Genomic DNA, 21115 nt, shown 5'->3' with positions numbered 1-21115 from the left:
TTTAAATCGTCGCCGTTTCACAGGCGTCCAAAGATGGCCACCTGGACGATGCCCGGCTGGACCAGCGAGGTGAACGACGAATGCGCCTTAGTGGCGAACCAGGTGGCCGACCAAAATTCCTGTCCCACCTGCGACTTCTCCGTTTCGGTCAAGATGGCCCGAACAAACCACGCGGGATCGGTGAGTCGATAACCTGTGATCCCATCTGGAGGGGCCGCATCAAAGTGTACAAACGTAGTGCATGTTCGCTGTGCACGAAACGCAGCTCCGGATGCATCGTGCAAAAAAGACACGGAGTTCGCCGCCGACATGATGACAGAGTTATTGAAACGCCTATTCTCCGAAGCATGTTTGTTTTATGAATATGCATGCTTCAAACATACCAAAAAAAAAAAAACGTTTTTTTTTTTTTTTTTTTTTTTTTTTTTGGGGGGGGGGGGGGGGTTTATGTGAGACGATTGTCGTACAAGGGAGAAACAGACTGTCCTTTGTACGATGTATAAGGAGTATGACCGCGGCTTTACGGTGCTTCGGTCACAAGGCATTTAACCTGAAGCATACTGTATGTACCGCGTGTTGTTTATTGCCACCCATACTTCAACTGCATCGTACTCAAAAAAAGTCCACCTCAACTTCCATTTCACTTTTCGCAAAAAAAAAAAAAAAAAGTCCACCTTTTTTTTTTATTTTTTTATAGTTACGGGTATGGGTTACGATCACGGTGTAAGATAATACTCTTCAGGTGAGGACAGTGCGCTCCTCGCGACGTGCCCGATAAAGTTCGCTCTTCGCTCTCTCTCACTATGGTTTCAAGCGGCGCCGGCAGGTGACTCGTCAATTCGTGGTCACGTACAAGACGGCTCGTGCCGCCTCATGTTCCACACCTCCTCCAGCGAGCTCCAGCGAGGTTGTCGCACGTGCAGAAAGTCCGCGGTGTACCGGGGTGTCATGGCAACGAGATCATTTTTTCGCTTTCACAAAGTTTCGCCATTTGGCCGCCGGCGGCACTGTCAGCCGCGGGCACGGTGGCAGCGGAATGATGCAGCCTTTCGGATGCCCGTCGAACGAACACTATCTGATTCCCCGCGCCGCGCGTTCCGCCCCGCCGTGTCCTCACCTAACGAGTGTATCTTACACCGTGGTTACGATTCAGAGTAAAGACACTTATGAAATATATATTGTGGATTAAAATCATCGTTGCCAGTTATCTAAAGTTTTATTTCCGAAAAGAAAACTCTTTCCCGTCTTCCAAAAGGATTAATGAAGTCCGAAAGAAAAAGAGCAACACGATATTACCCGATTTCTGGCATCGTGTCCAAAGTCTCTGCGAGTGACATTTTCTAATCATAACTGTCGCCAATGGCGTCCGCTTCGCACTAGAGGTGACCAGAGCCGTGTATAGAAAGAGTTTGGTCAATGGGAGGCGCGGGCAGAGCTAGGGCGTGCGTCAGGCTCGGAAAGAGGGCTTGGCATGCTTTCTTGACCAACCAGAAGCCGAAAAGAGTCCCCCGGTGGTAGCGAGAAACAGTTCTGATCAAAGGTATATGTTCGTATATGGATTTAATAAGCGCGTAGGAGTGAAGTATAGTTACCCTTCATGGTTGAAAGTAGAATGCACGTGATGTTTGGATCATGATCACGCAGAAAGATGTAACAAACGAATGCGCCGCTCAACTCTGTTTTGCTCGGACAGAGTGCGACCGCACGGACGGCAGATTCCCGGCCCTCGGCGCAAGGATTAAGTCGATCGTTCCACTAGTCGCTCTCTTCCACCATCATTTTGGATGAGCGTGATTGAAACATCACGTGTACCATATTTTCAGTCACCGAGAGTTACTCCGATGCACTTATCAGGTTTGTTTCTCGCGACCACCACCAGGGTATTATTTCCGGCTTCTGGTTGGTCACATTTGAATTTCTGAAGACGCCCTAGAACACGCCCAGCCCGCTTTCGGCCAATGGCGCCTCCTTATTTGCCACCGATACTTCCCAACGAATGGTTAAACTCTCTACATATAAGGCTCTGGAGGTGACAAGACGGCAGCACCCACGAGACGACCGGCGAATGGACCAGCATCCAGAATTTTAATTACGGCGCGGCGCCTATGTCACTATAATTGCTTCGTCACACCACAAAAACCTCGACTGGGGTTGAAATCCGTCAACTGAAAATCCACTGGAAGCAGTAATTTTGAAGAGTTGGGCGTTGATCTTTCTATGTTTGCAGTTTGATAGACTCGTGCTTCTCTTTCCCCTAACACGGCAAAAAATGTGCAACGCTGTTGCCAGTGGTACGAAGAACACTGACGACACGAACGCGCTGATGAACGTTTATCACGGATGACCAACAGAGTGTCAAGACAACCACGGGAGTTTGCTTTTTTTTTTTTTTCTATGTTTTTGTTTGGTTCGATGTTTTTGTTCTTGATATGAACCTGGTCAATCATCTAGCAGAGAAATACCCGAAGCTATCCGCGCATCCTGTGCAACAGTCTCTCTGCAATTAAGAAAAAAAAAAAAAACTCTTAAAGCTCTACGATATGTTTTGTGCTTATGCATTCAGCATCACATCTGCACAGTATTGTCTCTTCGATCTATCCATTTCCTTTTGGTGACGTTGCTAATTTCTGCATTCACCACGTTGCCAACCATTGTATTACGGCTGACCTATATCGCGTTAATTCGTGACTCTGGAGAACCAAGTGTAATAAATGAGTCGGGAAGAGTTCTTCATATGTACCCTCAACGAACCTCTTCGTATCTAAATGCAAACCCAAAATTAATTTTACTACTTCTTGAACGGGGTATCCTCGGACATTTTGCTGTAAAGTTGCGAGCGTATTCATTTTTCCTGCCTGCGCAATCTATGACTACTGTGCAACGTTTGCAGGACCGGCTTCCATGTCTAGGGGAGTTGACATCGGAAAAGTCTTACCCGTCCCTCGAGTAAGTCGTTTGTCATTCTTTAGGATCGCTTACCTAAGTCAGTCTCAGGTTAAGCTCGTCCCACAAGGCCCTTCATTATTTCCACTTTAGCAGAGCGAACGCTAGAGAGGAAGTGGGTGGCGAGAAGGAAACAACCAATCGTGGCGAGCCGGGAGCTTTGTGGAAGGGGCTTGTCCTGCTTTTCTTAATCTGCAACGTACCATAGTGTGACCGCTTTCGTTAATTCGTAACTGCACCACGTATCTTGCTGCAGCGAAGACAGTATCCTGGACGCCGAACCGGACAACTCTTACACGCCCGGTGCCTTGATACCAGGAATTTCCGAAGTAGATCTCCCGAAGCAAACCATCACCGCCGATCCCCTAGGTGGGCGTATAATAAGCATCTCTTTAGCACGAGCGACAATTCCGGCTCAGCAACACTTCCTTTGACTTCCTTCTCCCAAGACTCTGACTGACTGACGAGCGAGAACACCCGCCTCGCATTTCGACGAGAAAACAATATTGCGATTTTAGCATCATGAATGAACGTTATGGACATTATGTTTACGTTCCTCGCTTTTTTCCAGTGATAGAAAGTTTTAGTAAATCGCTCATGTGCTCCGATAACGATACAATGCACGCGCAAAGCTATGCGGAGCGCAATTTCATGTGCTTCTTTTGCAGGAGTTGTGGTGACGTCAGAACACCGAGGTCTCATTGGCTCTGATTGAAGGATAGTGGGTAGACCTCAGAGCAAGCTGCCCCTGAGGTCTACCACTATTCTTCAATCAGAGCCAACCGGCGTTCTGACGTCACTACAACACCGGCAAAAGAAGCAGACGGACTTGCGCTCCGCGTAGGCGCTGGCGGAGTATTCGGTGCGATTGTCGGAGTGATCGAAGCGATCTATTAACGCTTCCTAGATGACATGTAAACAACGGTGATCGTGGGGCTAAGATTTCCCGTATTAAGTATGGTTGGAATATGGCCCGGGCCAAGTTACGTTCACTCCTGCCACTCGGGCTACGGAACCGATATCGCAGGTTTCGTTCTTATCGCGGTCAGCTATGTCACTGAGATAATGAAAGCGGCGTGTTTTTGGGTTGCACGGCCTCCAGCACGCGCTCATTGCCTTGCACTCTGCTAAAGTGACTGAATTAAAACTGGCGAATCTACTTTCACTCCTCGATTTATAGCCTGGCGTATTGTTTACAACGTTAAAAAGATTAAGAAACTTCCCACCGTAAACAGTCCGTATTTGCTCGTCGTCCTCTGCGCAGATTTGAGCCTGACCGATGGCGACGAACCAGAACCTGTGCAGTTATCAAAACCTCTGGAAACTATCCCAGAAGATCCCGATCTTGAGGCCCAAAGCGCGGAACACGACAAGGAGAGGGATCCGGAAGAACTGAGCACCCACATGGAGGACGAACCCGCACCACTGGTTTTCGCATCGCTGCCCTTCCAAGACCGAGAACTGCCCGTGGAGCCCACGCTAGAGGCATCGGAACCCCGGCTGCAGCCGCTCACGCAGACCGTCTCGGAGTCCGCTGTCAGGGCGGCGACCAGTGACACGTCCGTTAAGGCGGACAAGTCTACGTCCACCGTGGACATGGTCATCGTCGACGAACCGCCCAAGTCAGATCTTCCACCCGTGGAGGGCAAGTCGTCCGGCGTCGTAATTCCCTTCGGATTCCAGAGGGTCGGCGCTCGCTCCAAGACCACCGAGGCGAGAATGAGTTCTCCGGAGAGGGGCAGGAGGGTCACCAAGTTCCTGGAGAAGTTCCACATGGCCGAAGGAGGTGGACAGGACAGAAAAGCCCTCGCGCAAGACACGATGCTGTCGTTCCCGCTTCCGGAGGACATCATGAGCCTCGAAGGCGTCACGAAATCGGGGGATAAAGTGAAGACGGAAAAATTCGGCGAGCTATTCACCAAACATGCGTTAGTTTTTTTTTTTTGTTTTGTTGTTTTAGTTTGACTCTACTCCGTTTAACTACGACCACAACCAAGGCTACACAGTCTGATGGAGCCAATCAAGCAACGCTAAAAGTGTGTCCTCATGGCACTCGTCGTCTTTGTGCGTCTGCTTATCACCGACCAATCACGCCCAGTAAATGCAACGCAAATCTCTCTTTTTTTTTCTTTTTTTTTTTTTTTTTTTTGGGGGGGGGGGGGGGGGGGGCTTAGCCGTTGATTGCTAGCCTGATTGGTTCCACAGAATCGTTGACTGCGGTAGGACTTCAATGTTTTAGTCATTCCTATTTTGGCTTCGCTGTAGCTGTCAGAATATTTCCGTTTTATTTGTCTGCTTACAAACAAACACCCAGTGGTGCTCCGTTTGTGAACAAAGTATTCAAAGTACTCGCATTTTGCACTTGTATATCATTCAAGTCAGAGTGGCTGGTGTTGGTTGCGCGATATGTACGTATACTGAAAGACGAGTCAGTCGTAAAGACGTTGAGGAAGTTTAAGCCTGAGTGCAGCGCCAGCAGACATCCGTATCGCTGATGATTTCTTGACTCGTGCACAAATATGACTGTAGCGCATCCCGCTGAGGAGGCAATACTAATGTTACGAAATATACCAACGCCGACGTATCGAGGAAACAGAAATTATTGTTTAGTGGTTGAGATGTACTGCACTGAAAATGAGCGCGATCAGAGCTACTATTTAGCTGCGATAAGAGCTATAGGATAACCCCACCCTGCTCTTTCATGTAGTGTTTTTTTTTTGTTTTTTTTATTTGAGCAGCAGGTTTTCTTTTACCGCAAAAAACGTGGAAAGGCGGCCACCTTTCAGTGCATTCTTTCACGTGCACGTTTTTCCTGAAAATGCCTTCATATCTTCTTACGCATCTCGATCATTTTCACGCGTGTGTACTTGATCCGAACTTGGGAAACACTAAACGTATGACGTTTTTCTAAAAAGTAAACAATAACGGGATTTTTTTTTTTTTTTTTTTTTTTTTTTTTTGTGTTTCAGGAATATTTCTTGCGATCACAACTTACGAACGGTAAGCTAATTTTTGAAAGCTTATGACATTTCGCGCAGTGTAGAATAATATGAATGACTGTAAGCCATTCTCTCATTCAAATAAACTAAATTTACGAGTTTAAAGATAACATATTCTTAAAGCAACTATACTTGGGGACAACTTCTCGTTTGGCAATGAAGCCAAAGCTATGGTATATTCAATCCCAACTGTGCTCGCGCAGTCTTCATTTCTTCGGAAATGCCAGAAAAAGTTGTTTCCGAGTGTGCTCCGATATACTGAGGGAGAAGAGACGAGAGCTCGCAATGACGTCAGATTGCTGCGCTCTGGTTGGAATGAGTAGTGGGTAGACCTAAAGATAGCTGCCTTTTTCTCCATGGCACTCGTCGAAAGCGTTAGCACGCGGAACGCCGGAGTCCGGAGTTTGGCTCTCGCATTCGAACGCGCTCAACGAGTGCAATGGAGACAAGGGCAGCTAGCTTCAGATCTACCCACTAATCATTCGAACCAGAGCGCAGCGTTCTGACGTGTCCGCGCATTCTCGTTTTCCCCTCTCCCTCAGTTTCTCGGCGCTACACTTAGTCTCAATACATCCGTGAAACATTGTAGAAGGTACGGACGCGCAGTTTTATAGGGCTCTTTCCTATCGCAAATGCCCGCGTATGTTTTGTCTCTCACTTGCGTGCCCCTCGCATGTGCTCGCGCAACTATATAGCTTTGACAGAGCTGGGTCACCGCGGAGGCCACGCTAGCCCTGACAACGTAACAAAATAGTTCACGCCGAGTATCGGCACTGCGGCTTTGATGGCCCTTCACGGAACTTCTGACATCAATTTTCCCTTTAAGGATATAATTAAACAAACTCTACAAACCCGCAAGAATTTTCATCGAGTTGTCGATTCGAATTTCGCCAGGTTACGAAGGCAATTTTGTTTACTTCTTTTTTTTAGATTATACGGTTAACGAGTGAATTACGGGTGGGTATAAAAGCGGATTCAGCGAGTGTCCGTTTTTTTATCGAAAGATAATTAAAGGGACAGCTTGCCTCATCGATCTCAAACTTTGAACCGCTGCGAAATCTTCGTCCATTTCAACAAAGATTATACAGCCGGTGCCATTTTAGCTGCTCGTGCGCATGACGCATGCTATGGTCACTTTCCAGAGCAACAAACATGCATGCACGTGCTGAGCTGTTGAGATCGCACGCTGGGCTGTGAATTCGTAAACATTGCAGGGGGTGTACACTGTAGAAGAACTTGTAATCGGGCTAGTTGGTGAACGTTTTGAAACATGGTTCAAGGCGCAAAAACACAACGAATACAAGGACACAAGGGCTCTTGTCTGTGCGTCTTCTTCCTTGTGTCCGGCATTTTTGCTTCTTGTTATATGCTTTCTAAGAACATGTATACGGAGAAAAACTGAGACAGAAGGAGGTTAGAGTGCGCGGGGTCGTCAGGGCGCCTAGCTCTTATCAGAAGGGTAGTGGATAGACGCGAAGGATAGCAGCGCTTGTCTCTGCTCACTGCCTCCTTCCAGTCAAACGAACAAGCCCGTTGTCTGCTTCTCGCGCCTTCGGGCGTTCGAACGCCGAACGCTCCAACTCTAGACTCTGTGCGGGGGGGGGGCAGACGACGCTTTTGTTCGCTTGATTGGAGGAGGCATAGTGCGGAAGGGCAAATGCTGCCAGCCTCTGCGTCTATCCACTATCCTTGCGATCAGAACCCGGCGCTCCGTCAAGTCATATATAACACGGCCTGTTTGCTCCGAAGCAAGATGTTTGTTTTGTGCGCAAAGTTCGGCGGAGTGATCTCTATAGTTCGAACTGACTATACTCGAATAACGAGCTTCGAACTCCTTTTTGAACGAAGATGGAAGATCACGAAGAAGACGAGGTCTGTCAGGACTACGATCATCTACCCATCCGGACACGCATGGACATCTGGAAAAAGAGAGAACACCGAGCCATTCAGCAGGGCTTGTGAGTTGACGCAGCGAAAGCTTCAATGCCCGTTCACACTGAAGGCTCGTTCACGCAGTCGCATTTGGCTGCGTTAACACTGCTTGCGTCGAGCAGTTGCTATGGAGACCGTTCCAACGAGCCAATGAGAAGGCGCTGTGCCGCACGACGCAACGCCGCGCGCATCGCAGCCGACTCCACTGTGTCAACAAGCCTGGCTCGTTCACACATCAGCTCTAACTCAGCACTACCCCCACCGACTCAATTATCTGACGTGACGCACTGCGGTAGCACTGATGTCGGCACTGCGTAAGCGCATAGACGCTTCGCTTCACGAGAATCTGGTTTCTGGGCATGGACAGTGCCCATACCTGGTACGGGCAAACGCTGACCTGTTTGTGAACAGTGTGTTGGTCCGTAGACAAAGCTCCTACTTATTTTAGCGCTGTGTCAGCACGCGACACCGATTTTGCTTGCTTACACACCCAGTGCTAACTCAGTGCTGACAGCAGCGCTCATCCAGCGCTGCTTTGCGTTATCTCAGCGCTGAGATGCACGTGTAGATAGCCAGAATTTAAAGGAACTCGGACGTAACTTCGCGGCTTTACTGATTTTGTGAAGCCAAGTCACTAATAATGCGCATATTTACCGAAAAATAGAGAGATCCAAAAATATGAATGTCAAAATTTCATTTTTTTTTTTCTGGAGCTTTTATGGAAGCAAAGCGTTTTGCGTTTTTACACTCGTACTTTCTACAGCACTGCTCACTAATATGAGATCGATAATAAAGTATGCCTACAATTATCATTTATTATGGCAATTTGGGTGCTTTATTTGCTTGATTTTGAGACATTTCTCGAAAGACTCTGTTAAATTATAAACTGTCGAAACAAAACAAAACAAACATTTTTGTTGCTGCACCGGTTTTTATTCTATGTAAGAGGTAAAAGCATTTCTAAACTGTACTCTCCGACAGATGATCGCTGCTATATTCTGCTTCTTGATAATTTGAGAAGCAACAGGAGAGGCGGTACGTGGGAGCGGGCCACGCAAAAGCTCCTCTTCACGGGAGCGTCCTCCGGCGCTGTGCGGTCACGTGCTTGGCTTCGACGCTTTCATTGGTCCACCAGGGTCGTAGCTTTGCTCGTTTCACAAGTATTGCGGAAACGGAGTCTAGGCAAAGGTCGGACAGTAGTAACTGCAGCCCGAAAGGATAAAAAAATGGGTCGACATTGAGCGATATAAAAACCTAGATCATTGTTTCTGTATAAATTGCTGGGGGAAAGGAGAGTTGTTTTTATTCTGCTTTCTTCTCTTCTTTTCGTAAGGATCCTGATTCCGAAGCTAGTGAAGCAAGGGCGTTTTCCGATCTCCGCATGGTTCTGATTGACCTGACCTCGGATCTTCATCTGGCTCACCTTATACGAATAAATCGACGAATAAAGCCTGGTTTGTGCGGCAACAGTGTTTTGTGTTACTTTTCAGTTCTCAAGAATCGGACGATGTGGCGGCGCTCCACTGGAGGCAAACATTGAGACGCGACGTGTTTTTCAGCTATCGTTTGTAACACGCGTTTGTTGCGTTCCCAACAATGTTTGTATTTGGAAGAGTCACAAAGCTCAAGTTGTGTCAACGAAGGCCAAATTCAACATTGGACCTGCTTTCTAGTAGTCCTCCACGCAAGAGCCTACTCTTGCTCCTAATGTGCTGCCGCCATTACCGGAGGGTAGCCACGCTAGCAACGTTACTATACTTCGTCTCACCTTAGCATGGATTATTGTTAGCCGCGCGTGCCAAAAGCCCGAGCTAGTTGCTTTGGATGAAGACTCGGCGACTGCACGAGCGCTCGTGCAGCGAGTGCTCCAGTCAAGGCAGTCGAAGCTAGCCGCTCGCGCTTGCACAGCGTTCGCAGTTAGTACGTGCTGAGGTGAGATGAAGTATATACTGCGTTTCATCTTATGGTGTACTGCAGCGAAGGCTAGCAGCACGAGCTCATAGCATTGGCAGCTGCCCTTAATGCACGAGGCCTTGTGCCGCCGTGATGTGCCCCAGAGCAAAGAGCTCGCGCTTGTAGCCTTTTCTGCGGTACATCATAAGGTGTACCGCAGCGGCATTCTTTCACCGGGCGGCATTCATTCACCGGAGGAGCGCGGGCCGCTGCAGTTGCTGGCGAAATAAATGGTGCTGCCATCGCCGCGAGATTGGTTCTCTCCGCGCAGCATGAAGCGTTCCATCAGATTCACTGCGAATCCTCAGCTAGCGCCGTAGGAGCGCTGATGATGAGCGATTGATGACCATTGATGATGTACGAGTAATCAGGATTAATGTCGTCGAGCTGAAAATGCTAATCGCACATAGTTCCTTTATGTGAGCGTGAACATTTTCCCCGGGGTCGTGTTCTGCCATACCTTCAGGCGCACAGCATCACCCTTCGGAGCGCTAAAGAAGTGGCGCTTCTCGTCACTTTTTGACGCCTGCGAGGCTCACCGCTGTGACAGCAGCGAGCGCAGCAGGTCGGCGTGCTTTCTCTTTGATTGGAGAACGACTAAAGTTCCCGACACCAGAGAAGAACGCTTAAGGCCTACGACGAGCCACCGATGAGACGAGCGAAGACACGAGGAAGAACGACGACAACGAGACACCGCCGAGAGTCGATTCTATAGGGCAGGGGTGGCCAAGCAGCGGCTCTTCGCGTGTTAAAATGCGGCTCGCGGCTCTCTCCCCTGCCCCTACCTCCCCCCCCCCCCCCCCCCCCCCTTACCCCCAACTCCCCCGCCTCCATTCCGATCACACGAGCAGTTCCCCAAAAAAGGAATGGAACGCGTTTTAAATCGATTGACAAGTTGCGGTTTGGTAGTCTTGAGAAGACGAAGAAGCTTCAGCGTTAAGCTACCATATGTACAGATGGACTGCTTTTGACTCGGATAGATTGAAAGTAGTTCGAGTTTCGTTTATTGCTCTGGACAAAAGTCCCCCCCCCCCCCCCCCCCCGGCTTTTGGAAATTTCGTGGTTTTGTTTGCGGCTCTTAGGCTGGGTCAGCCTAGTCACCCCTGCTACTGGGTGACCACAGCGCATACATGGGTAAATTACTTCCAAAATGTAATTTAATTACAATTACAATTACTTTGCTCCAAAGGGTTGTTCAACTACAATTACAATTACTACTACGAGAAAAGTATTTTATTACAATTACAAATTACTTTTAAAAAGTTATGCAATCACTTTACAACTACTTATTTCTAAGAGCGATACAACTTGGGATATATAACTTTAAACGGGTCGTTTAGGATACAACGTATTCGTTCATTACTTGACCCAATGTTTGACGAGGCTTAAGCATCGCTGTATGAATGTCACGTATTGTACTTTCCTTTTATGCATTTTGTTAAATAAATTATAGAACTTGACAATTTGGAGTAAGGAAGTCCTTCGTTCTGATATTTTCAATAAATAATAATTTAGTTCATATACAAGACGACGCCAGGTTGCTAAAGTAAAATTGGGTTGACAGCACTTTTCTTAGCCAGGCAAATAAAAATGCGACAATTAGTGACATCTGAATGCTTAATACTATTAATATAAAACTACCATCCACGCGCGTTAATACGACCACATTCACCTACAAACGTTTCATGTTATTGTAAATTATTTACATTGCGTTGAAATTATAACGGCTCAGAAAAATATTAGAGCGGAATCGGGGCTTCCGAGTCAATGGTGACAATATTCACGGGTGCGAGGTCAGTCTCTAAAATGCTTATGTAAATAATGGCTGATGTAAAGCCAACAAGAAATAAACTTGAAAATAATACAAAGAAATAAATATGCGAAAGCAGTGAAAGCGGGTCGTAAAAGACTGGCAAAGAAAGAAGAAAAACAACTTCCTAGACAACCAAAATCCCCAACCACGGCTGAAAGCTGAAGATCAATTTGTTTTTCTCAATATGTTTGCATGTTTACTGTTTCGGAAGCCATGTGTTTACGTTACGTTTTCTGCTCGCACCGCAAACGGCGCCAGGAAGGCTTCAATGAGGATTGAACAACAAACAACGCGACTCTATTTTTGTTGTGCGTGTGTGTGCGTGTGTGTGCGAGCGCGTCACCGAGCGCTAGGTCGCTTGTGCGAGCGCTGAGGCTTTCAGAGTGGTTCAACTGTGCTCCGTCGCACTAAAACTGCGCAGTGCAGCCAAAGCTACAGGGGAGAGACGCATACATGGTCGTCGCCGGGGGTAAAGGGGGGGGGGGGGGGGGGGGAAGAGAGCGCCGGCGATGCAAAGTTATGCAAAAGTAATTGCAATTGTGCCTGAAATTTTGCGATAACGGGCTCTAGAAAGTAATTAAATTACAATTACAATTCATTTTAACCAAAAGTAATTCATTACGATTGAAAAAACCAAAAAGTAATTCAATTACTGTAATAATTTAATTGCATGCATACCAAAGCGCCACCTCTCGCGCGCTCTACGATATGGAGCCACGCCGGGAAGCGAGTTTTCAAAGTGACTTCTCTAGCAACGTTGCACGCCAGTCCCGCCGTGGTAAAAGTAGTAGCCAACGTAGTTTAAGCCGTGGGCGGTTGACTTGTTTTTGTCCATGTAGCAATCTAGCAGCATTGGTGACACGGCGAAGCATCAGCACTGATTACTTTCCTCGTTCCACGGCTTTCAAGGAACACCATATGTATACTGATATTACGCAAAGACACCGTTCTCTTGCTTCGCAGTTGGCTTTTCAACTCGAAGGGAGAAAAAAGAACGGTATAGTCGCTTGCGTTAGCATTAGTAACCATATGGGGGTCAGCATTAGCGTTTCCCAAAGACGGACCTGTGTGGCGTTTCCCCAGGGTCGTGCTAACGCATTCCCTAAGGATCCACCAATGGATCTTCCTTGAATGTTTTCCCCCCGTTTTGCCCAACATACATGCCAATCAACTACCAAAAATTATATCACGACTGTTCACCAGGTGATCAATGCCGAGGTTCGTCCTGGCAGCCGATAAATAATTATGCTCATATATACAACGCGTGTGGATGACGAAACAATAATGTCATCAGCCTTTGGGAGATACTTTCTTGAGAAAAGAACGCATGGAAATATTTCGGGTATGCGACAGACCATGTAAATACCCTTCATTAGCCCTTGTTGTTCTTTCTAAACGCTTTTCTTTTCTTTTTTGCCTTCGAGATTTTTTTCTTTTTTTCTAGAGTTTGGTGTAAAAACGTTTGCGAAAAATTTAGTGACAAAAATACTAACGAAGTAAGAAATAACTACTGAATGAAAAGTTCGCTTAAGACGATATGATTATAAAGGCAATAAATATATTTAATGCACTAATTATAAAATTCGCGTAGTTCTTGGCAAGTGCGTGGCTTCTCAAAAGATCGAGAGAAAAATACACGACATGGCAGTTGCCAGAAGAATTATGATAACGAGACAGAGAGAGAGAAACGAAGAGAGAAGTCACTTTTTTTTACGATAATGAAAGTAAAAGAAAGCTATGACTTACGATTTACGGAGGGTGATTGTGTGTTTATTTTGGAAGTGAAGGAAGGAATACACTTCATTTTGCCCATATATCATTCTCTGGGTGGTTCTGTTAACCCAGTACCCCAACTCTGTCAGCTGCCAGCCTCGCCCACTCGATAAACTTTAGTTGGTCGCCAGCCGACGAGCTGAACAGCATTTGGGAGTGCCCTCAGTTTGCATTTCTCAGAGAAACTGCTAGACGGCACTAGACGGTCGAGTGCGATAAAACGAACCAGTCTCAAAATGCAAGAGCTTACGCTTCTGACCAATCGGGCATGCAGTGCTCAGTTTTCACCGAAAGAGAGTCTTCTGGTTCTATTTGGGACAGCGATTAAATAAAAAAAAAGTAATTGCCCACATTATGAGGGGTATCGGGGGCTATAAAACAAGTCTGACCTCTCATCCAAAAGTGCGAGCGAATGAAAATATTTGACAGAGACACTTAAGACTGCTTACGTGTAGGAATGCTTTCGCACTCCTACACGCATCGCATTCTTATAAGCAGCGCGTCACGTCTTCCTATCGCATACGGCGCTGCGGCGGCGACATCACGCTTCCCCACTGCGCAGGCGCGGCGAACCTTGCCGGCTTCACGACGGCTTCTGTGACGAAGCATTCGCGTTTCTGTGCTTTTGTTTGTGGCCCGCGTCCGCTTTGACCTTGAGCGCACCCTTCGGCTTCCGTGACGAGACATCTGCGCACTGCTGTGCTTCCGCTTTAAACTCGAGCGGCCGTGCTGTCTCCCACGATAAAGCATCTGATATGACGCGTCGCAGTCAATTTAGGTGCCGTTTTGCGCGGTTACGGGTTTTTGGGTTTCGTTTTTGACGGTTATAGACGCCGTCGGCTCCACTTCATAAAACAGTTAAAGAGCCACTGAAAAAAAAAAAAAAAAAACAGACTGGTTGGGACACGCGTGTCGAGAAATAAATTTTACACGAAAAAGAAATTGAGAGCAATATTGACGGCGCGAGATTTATTTTAAATCCTGCGCAAAGTCTATGACGTCGCGGAATGGTCATACACTCTTTCCATCTCAACGAGATGGTCATACCCCTTCTCCACCTCAACGTGATGGCCAAGCCGATCCGCCTCTCCTCCAAGCGCCCGAAATGCCGAGAGAGAGAGAAGTGGAAAAGAGGCGACTTCCGACTAAATTGCGACTCGCGCCGTCTGAATTGCTCGATTTTTTTTTTTTTTTTAACATTTATTTTTTGACACGCGTATCCCCACCAGACTGCACAAAAACAACATTTTATTTCTTCATCTTTTCTGTGGTTCTTTAATGTTTTCACATTAAAACTACAAGGGCGAGCACAACGCTTTGAGCGTGACCCCTCAAGCACGCGCGCTTGTGAAGTGAAGGCGTCATTCGACACATTATGCTCGTGCTTGTAGCATCGCCTTCGCTCACATTAATGGTGAAACTAACCATACACTGTAGGATGCTACGTGACTGCATGTCCTCCGGCACCTCCGGCAGTCTCGGAGGCTTATGCGCGGTTCTTCGAAGTCTCCTTCTACTTCGAAAGAGGGCGCCAACCGCCACATGCGATCCAAGCAGACGATCGTTGATTGTGACGTCACGGATGACGTCGGCGTCTCCAGTGGAAACGCTACGCAGCACGGAGCGGGCCGATAGCGGCAGGACGGCGTGGGCAGCAGCGGCCCAGGGTTACGTCGGGCGATCGGCCGCCTCCATTCATGCGACCCGAGCTGGCGTTACGGTCGCCCATGGCCGCCGGGCAAACAATCGTCATGTTGCTGCTGGCGTCGCTGCCGCTACTGCTCGCTTTCCTCACGCTCGCCGAGGCCGCTCAAAATCCGCCGGGCTCGCTGTCCAAATTCGAATTCAAGCATCACGACAATCGGGAACTGGAGCTCGAGCTTCGCAAGATTGTGATGGCCTGCCCCGATGTCGCGAACATGTACGAGCTCCGTGAGCGCAGCGTTCTCGGACAGCCACTGTGGGTGATCGAGATCACTGATAACCCTGGGGTTCACGAGGAACGTGAGTACCTTTCACCAGCCGCGAGCGCGCGCGCGGTTTGCGTGGCCTTTTGAGCGCGAGAGAGTGGAGAAACATTTATCTTCATCTTTAAATTAACTTCTTTGTTTTTTCACAACGACGCCTTAAATATAATTATCGATAATTAAAGGGGTGTATTCTAGATAAGACGGGCACTTTTCGCGAAAAAAAACTTCATGCTCTCGAAAAACAAAATTTTGAAGATGCGGTCTCCCGAAAGTCGGCTTCTCCGCTGTCACAGCTGCTCTGTGGTGTAGCGCATAACGATGCTAAGGCGTCGGACAGTTGACGCAGCTGCGAACAGATGGCGGCGTTTTCTCGAAAGATTTACAATCTTCCCTTTTGCTTTTTGCATACCGGGAATAATTTAGAGATATTAAACGTTCGTAGAAACGGTGTGTTTTGAAGAGCGTCGCTGGCGGAACGCTTTCGTGGTCTCTGACGGGTCGATACCCAGAAGGCATGTGACAGCCATTATTAGAACGACGAGCGAGAGCCGTGCCGTATGGAGGGCATATTTTACGGGAGCAGCTGATACCGTATACCTGCGGTAGGAAGGAAGACACTGGGACGAGCGTCTGAGCGAACCATTGTCTCTAGCAGGGAAAAGATGGATGTCACAGACGCTCAGAACAAAGGCCGGTTAGTAGTTGCTCTGTTTGCTGTTCACTTACTTGGGCTGTACGACCGTTGCTGGGGTACATATTAGAGCGCGATTTGAATAAGAAAAGCTGTACTATGTATGAATTTTCAGTCCGTTCAATTGAAATTCAGCTTCTTTAAGGTTTCGGAGTTCAGGCAGTGGGAGGGGGGAGGGGGGATTATTTGGGCAGCGTGAAGTCCGCCTGCTTTAAAATGTCATATACGGCAGCTTGTCTGGGGTCGTGTACCACGCCGTTGTGAACTCAAAATTGTATGAAAATCGGAACATGAGAAAATTGTTCTACACCCTTTTTCGAAAAAATATGAATCGCACGATCAATTTTGCCGCAAAGAAATCTCATATAGAGTTTCGTTGAAAGCATATTCGCGATTTCTGAAAAAAACATATTTTCCACGTCCGGTGTTTTTAATGCATGGTTCGTAATTATTTTAGGGCCGTGTTTTCGGGAATGTGTTGGAGCCTTTTCACTCGTCCGAATATGGGAATTGAACTCATGAAGTATGAGAACGTCAATCTCAGATCTACATGCCACTGAGGCACGATGCGTTAGTTATTGAATTTTAAAATTAGGGGCCTCAAATATTTTTGTTTCCATCTGCGCGTGAGCAGTGCGGCATCCTAAGCTGTTCGGGGGACACAAGGACCTGGGACCCCCTATTCTAAAACTCCTTCCTCTCTACGATAGAGATTTTTCATAGATCGTACCCTACCCAAAAACCCAATATAACTTTTTCGCTATCTGGATTATGGAACAAGAAATCTAACTGGAATCGTTACTGGGAACCTGAAATACAGATTGCAGACAAAGGACTAATTTCTGAAAACCTAAAATTCAAATAGAATCCAATAAGATTTCCAGTTCCATAATCCAGATGGCGAAAAATTATATTGAGGTTTTGGGGTAGGGTAAGCTGCGAATGACGAGACCTGCGGGCTCGAGCTTCATTCGTGCTCAGTGTGATGGCACGAGCTCCCGCTATTGTCCGCTAGCAACGCAAAACCCTTGCGAACGATTTACGAACGGTCAAATGAATAAACGAGGTCACGTTAAAATTAAAGATAGGCCAAGGTTAAATAATATTTATAGACGGCTGTACGCTTTTACTTCGGCGATGGCTTACTACGCCTATAGCCAATGCTTCGAAGAGAAAACGAGGATCTTTAAAATAACAAAACGAAAATTGCGAAATCGTATATTAAAAAGAAAAAGCACAATTTTTCATTTTAGCGTATCTCCTCGCATTGTATGATTACTCAGTTGAATATCTATTGCTATTCTGAAAACTGCAACTTGCAAGTCTCAAGGATTTCCTATCCACACCCCATTCCCCCACCCCCTTCTCTCTCCGATGTCAGTGGACAATTGATTAGAGAGAGTCGTACGCGCTTTACTTCTTTTTTTATTGATAAAACATGTTCAATCAATCAATCTTTTTCGTAAAATGTTATTCATACTTCGCGAACTGAAATTAATTCATGTTCTCATGGGGATCGGTGGCCGAGTGGGCTAGCGCACACCATGCACATCAGCCTGGAGCACGTGGCGCGAAAGCTCGCGCTGAAGAACCCAGGGATCCTGGGTTCCCAGCCCTGCCCGCTGCGATCTTGATGAGCATCGTACCGGCGTGAGGTTGTGAACTTCTACTGGCGTTATGCACATTAAAGACCCCAGGCTAGCAGTTGTAGTGCACTGGCTAAGTCTTTCATCCCGAGGGTAACAATGTCGCCATGTTTATGGCAGACTAACCTTCCGCTGTATAAATAACTAATGACTAATTACCTTTATCAATTTCCTCACGATTTAATCTCACCAAACTTGGTATTTTTGTTTATTGCAATGACTTCGCTGTATCCCCAAAAGTTTACTTTTTTCCCCTTTGCTCAATAGATAAAAAGTAATTAGTGGCAACTTGAACTAATTCTCTTTCTGAGATAAGCTAACCCAGACTTCGTGTTCGTCCATGGCGTGCGTGGCATGTCACGTGACCTGGCGTCATGTGACGGCAGGTTGGGTGACGTCACGGTACAGAGTCGTAGTGCCACGTGACGCAACGGTGTCAACAACGTTATTGGAACAAGCAACAGAGGGGAAAAAGGGGAAAAGAGAGGAGGAGGACGCGAATTTCCGATAAGCTCTAATAATTTTTTTTTTCGAGCTGAAAATACGTTGGTGTTATATTATGCCTTTCTGAAGCACTTTAGACAATAAAAAAAAAATATCAAGGTTGGGTTTGTGCGTGATTCTCTAAAGGAACCGAGCGACGATATTGGGTAGGAATTCCAAGAATGGACAGTTGGGCTAGTTGGTAAATGTTCATGATGAAAAACGGCGCGAAACACAAAATACACAGAGGAGAGAAACACATACGGGACAAGGCGCTGACGATCGACTTTCACATTTTAAAAACACGGGGAGATGCGTAAACATCATGCTTCGCGAACATCACAGTTCGTTGAAAGGTGGAGGATACTCCCATTTCGCAATACATTACCGGGACTGCGGATGTGAACCACGGTTCAGTGACACAAATATACTGTACAAACACAAAACTCAGTTATCTCCGGAGATTATTCAAGCCTACCATATAAAGAAGAAAAAAAAAAGAAAAAACAACATGCGTGAGCCAACCGTCAATGAACCCCAGGCTAGAATGTACTCTCAGGCTGTACCTCAGGGACAGTGAGATGGCCTTTTGGACCTTGGATAGCTTCTCCTTTGAAGAAGACGAAAAAGAAGCGACCCCACAGTAAAAAAAAAAAAAGAAGCTACACCTCAGTGAAAGACAAATAAGACCCCATACCCGCGTGTTTTCAGTATGTATTTCTCTCCTCTCTGTCCTTGTGTTTCGCGCTGTTTTTTTATCACGGGTAGGAATGTTTCACACTTTACACAAGCTTACAGGCACTAGTGTGACCGAAGTATTGATGACGTCTGCGAAATCGACGGCACCCAGCGACAAGAACAAAAAGTTGTCACGGCAGGTTCGCATGCCAGCTTTATCGAGCGAATCAGATATTCACAACGCCTGACGGTCGATAGATTAAGCAGTGAAAGCAGGTTCAAAAACACGTAATGAAAATTACCTACACTGGCACGCAACGCCACTGACCGAGAAGCTTCTTTGTCACCGCGTAATTTCAGAAATAAAAGCGGACGTTATTATATCTCCTTCTCAAAACTTGGCAACGAAGTTGTGCGGATCGCATTATTGGCATTGTCAAGAATGAGAACCCCACGATTTCGCCATCAAGCATTGCTATCACCGCGGTGACGACATTTAAGTGCGTTTCGTGCAGTAGACACGAGCACTGCGTGAGCATTCGGTTTGGACTCGTGTGACACGCAATGCCTGGATATGCATTTGGGTAGTTGCTCTATGCCCAATCGCTGCGATGACGTGAACAGCCGACCCTTAACACTGCTTGGAGCTCACAGCGTGCCGTGTGCGATTTGCTAACCCCGGTGCGTGGCAATAAACATTGGTGACATGTAAATGGCCCCATATCACGTGGCCGCTTCTTGTGACTCCGAGTAGAGGGGGTGAACGCTGCTCGTTTTTCTCGATTCTTTTTTTTTTCTTTCTGCGACTTCAATTGCGTGGAAAAGAAAGTTAAAGCTTAAGTCCAGACGCAGTCGGTGCTACGAGCGCGAGCATATATGGTCCTGAACAGTGCTTGCACAGCACTTGTGCACGTGCTTGGCAGGGTCTCTGAAAGCCCGGAGCTCGCGTTTGTTGCATTGGCTGCGTTAGTGCCACTAAATACGCTACGCTTATTTAGTGGCACATTTATTGCCACTAAATAAGCTCATTTAGTGGCTCTAGGCTGCGTCTGGAATCTGCTGGAACTGGAACAGGTGAAACGAGGCATAACGCGTGTTTCATAGGTTATGATTGTCAGGCAATAATTCTACACGGTATTTACTGAAAGTACAAAATTGTTGCCTCGCCCTCTTTTAACGCGAATCACGTTAAAGGGGACGAAGCAACTGCAGTGACCGGGGCGGGGACTAGGCTAGACTAACTGAGCCCAGGATCTGCGAGTTCTGCAGCGCGAACTTTGGTACCTTTTGCTCGGAGCTGCGGCGAGTTGCTTGATGACAGCAGAATCACTCGTTTTAATAGAATTATAACTTGCTCGCACACCACACACAAACACTGCCTTATCGCCACAAGCCGTGTAGAACGCAGCAGTCAGACGCACCGGAGCGAAGAGAGGCGTTTTAATGCACTTCATAGAGAGTATTCACTGGACGCCATATTTGAGGGCGATGTTAAGAGCGTATGCTCAGAAGGAGCTCACATTGATAGGCTTCTAAGACCGGCAATCTTGATGGCTCGGAATGTACGTTGCAAAAGATCTGCGGAAGCTCGCCATCAGCACGCACTCAGTAGCCGTGCACACAGCAATGGCCGCCAGTGAATACTTTTTATAGGTACGCGCGAGTTTACGAGACATTCTTGATCAGTTTGTCACTTGACTTTCCTGCGTTCCAGTGGAACCAGAAGTAAAGTACGTGGCCAACATGCACGGCAACGAGGTCCTGGGTCGAGAGCTGCTGCTCGCCTTCGCCTGGTATTTGTGCGACGAGTACCGGCGCGGGAACGAGGACGTCTCCAGGCTCATCAATTCTACTCGGATACACATCATGCCCTCCATGAACCCCGACGGATGGGACACCGCAACCAATGTGCGACTTCCCAAGTTTTCTTTTTCTATTTTACTAAGCGGTATCCTATATCAGGACACTAATTGTATGCGATAGTGTTTCAGTCCAGAAATCTTGTCGCAAAGCTCCAAGGTTCTGAGATGATTCCAAATCACGACGTCATTACTGAAAGTGTTAACTGCCGAGCTAAGGCTGGACTCCATGGGACTTATATGCTGCGAAAAATCGACCAATTTTTCCCGGCGGCTTTTGCTCTGCACAAGAAATCAGCACAGGGGCTGCTACGTCGCGCGCAATGCGAGCGTGCCGTCGGGCAAAGTTCGTCAGTTATTCGTAGCATAATTTGC

At 47.1% G+C, this 21115-nt stretch overlaps 2 protein-coding genes across 2 annotated transcripts in view; both read left to right on the top strand.

Moving 5' to 3' along the window:
* Window positions 1-33: 33 nt before the first annotated feature.
* LOC8053873 lies at window positions 34-9333 on the top strand. Its single transcript, XM_042292780.1, has 7 exons — window positions 34-180; window positions 2891-2946; window positions 3200-3312; window positions 4208-4871; window positions 5913-5943; window positions 7791-7900; window positions 9208-9333. The coding sequence occupies exons 1-7, from the start codon at window positions 34-36 to the stop codon at window positions 9263-9265; spliced, it is 1179 nt and encodes a 392-aa protein (XP_042148714.1). The 3' UTR covers window positions 9266-9333.
* A 5711-nt stretch (window positions 9334-15044) lies between these two features.
* The window catches only part of LOC115323048 (carboxypeptidase E), a 144941-nt gene continuing 138870 nt past the window's right edge, over window positions 15045-21115 (top strand). Inside the window, exons 1-2 of the mRNA XM_042292497.1 lie at window positions 15045-15417; window positions 20596-20789. Of these exons, the coding sequence (XP_042148431.1) occupies window positions 15111-15417; window positions 20596-20789 (501 nt within the window). The 5' untranslated portion in view covers window positions 15045-15110. The remainder of the gene's footprint in view (window positions 15418-20595; window positions 20790-21115) is intronic.

Source organism: Ixodes scapularis, unplaced genomic scaffold, assembly GCF_016920785.2.
Source record: "Ixodes scapularis isolate PalLabHiFi unplaced genomic scaffold, ASM1692078v2 PGA_scaffold3__209_contigs__length_174095766, whole genome shotgun sequence".
Taxonomy (NCBI): Eukaryota; Metazoa; Arthropoda; class Arachnida; order Ixodida; family Ixodidae; genus Ixodes; species Ixodes scapularis.
This window is presented reverse-complemented; position numbering and strand designations above follow the sequence as displayed.

What these genes read in the sequence shown, in the direction of transcription:
- LOC8053873 (XM_042292780.1), top strand. Translation starts at nt 34, where the DNA reads ATGGCCACCTGGACGATGCCCGGCTGGACCAGCGAGGTGAACGACGAA. An exon ending in AAGTCTTACCCGTCCCTCGA is followed by an intron (nt 2,947 to 3,199) that starts GTAAGTCGTTTG and finishes ATCTTGCTGCAG; the next exon opens with CGAAGACAGTATCCTGGACG. An exon ending in CATCACCGCCGATCCCCTAG is followed by an intron (nt 3,313 to 4,207) that starts GTGGGCGTATAA and finishes TCCTCTGCGCAG; the next exon opens with ATTTGAGCCTGACCGATGGC.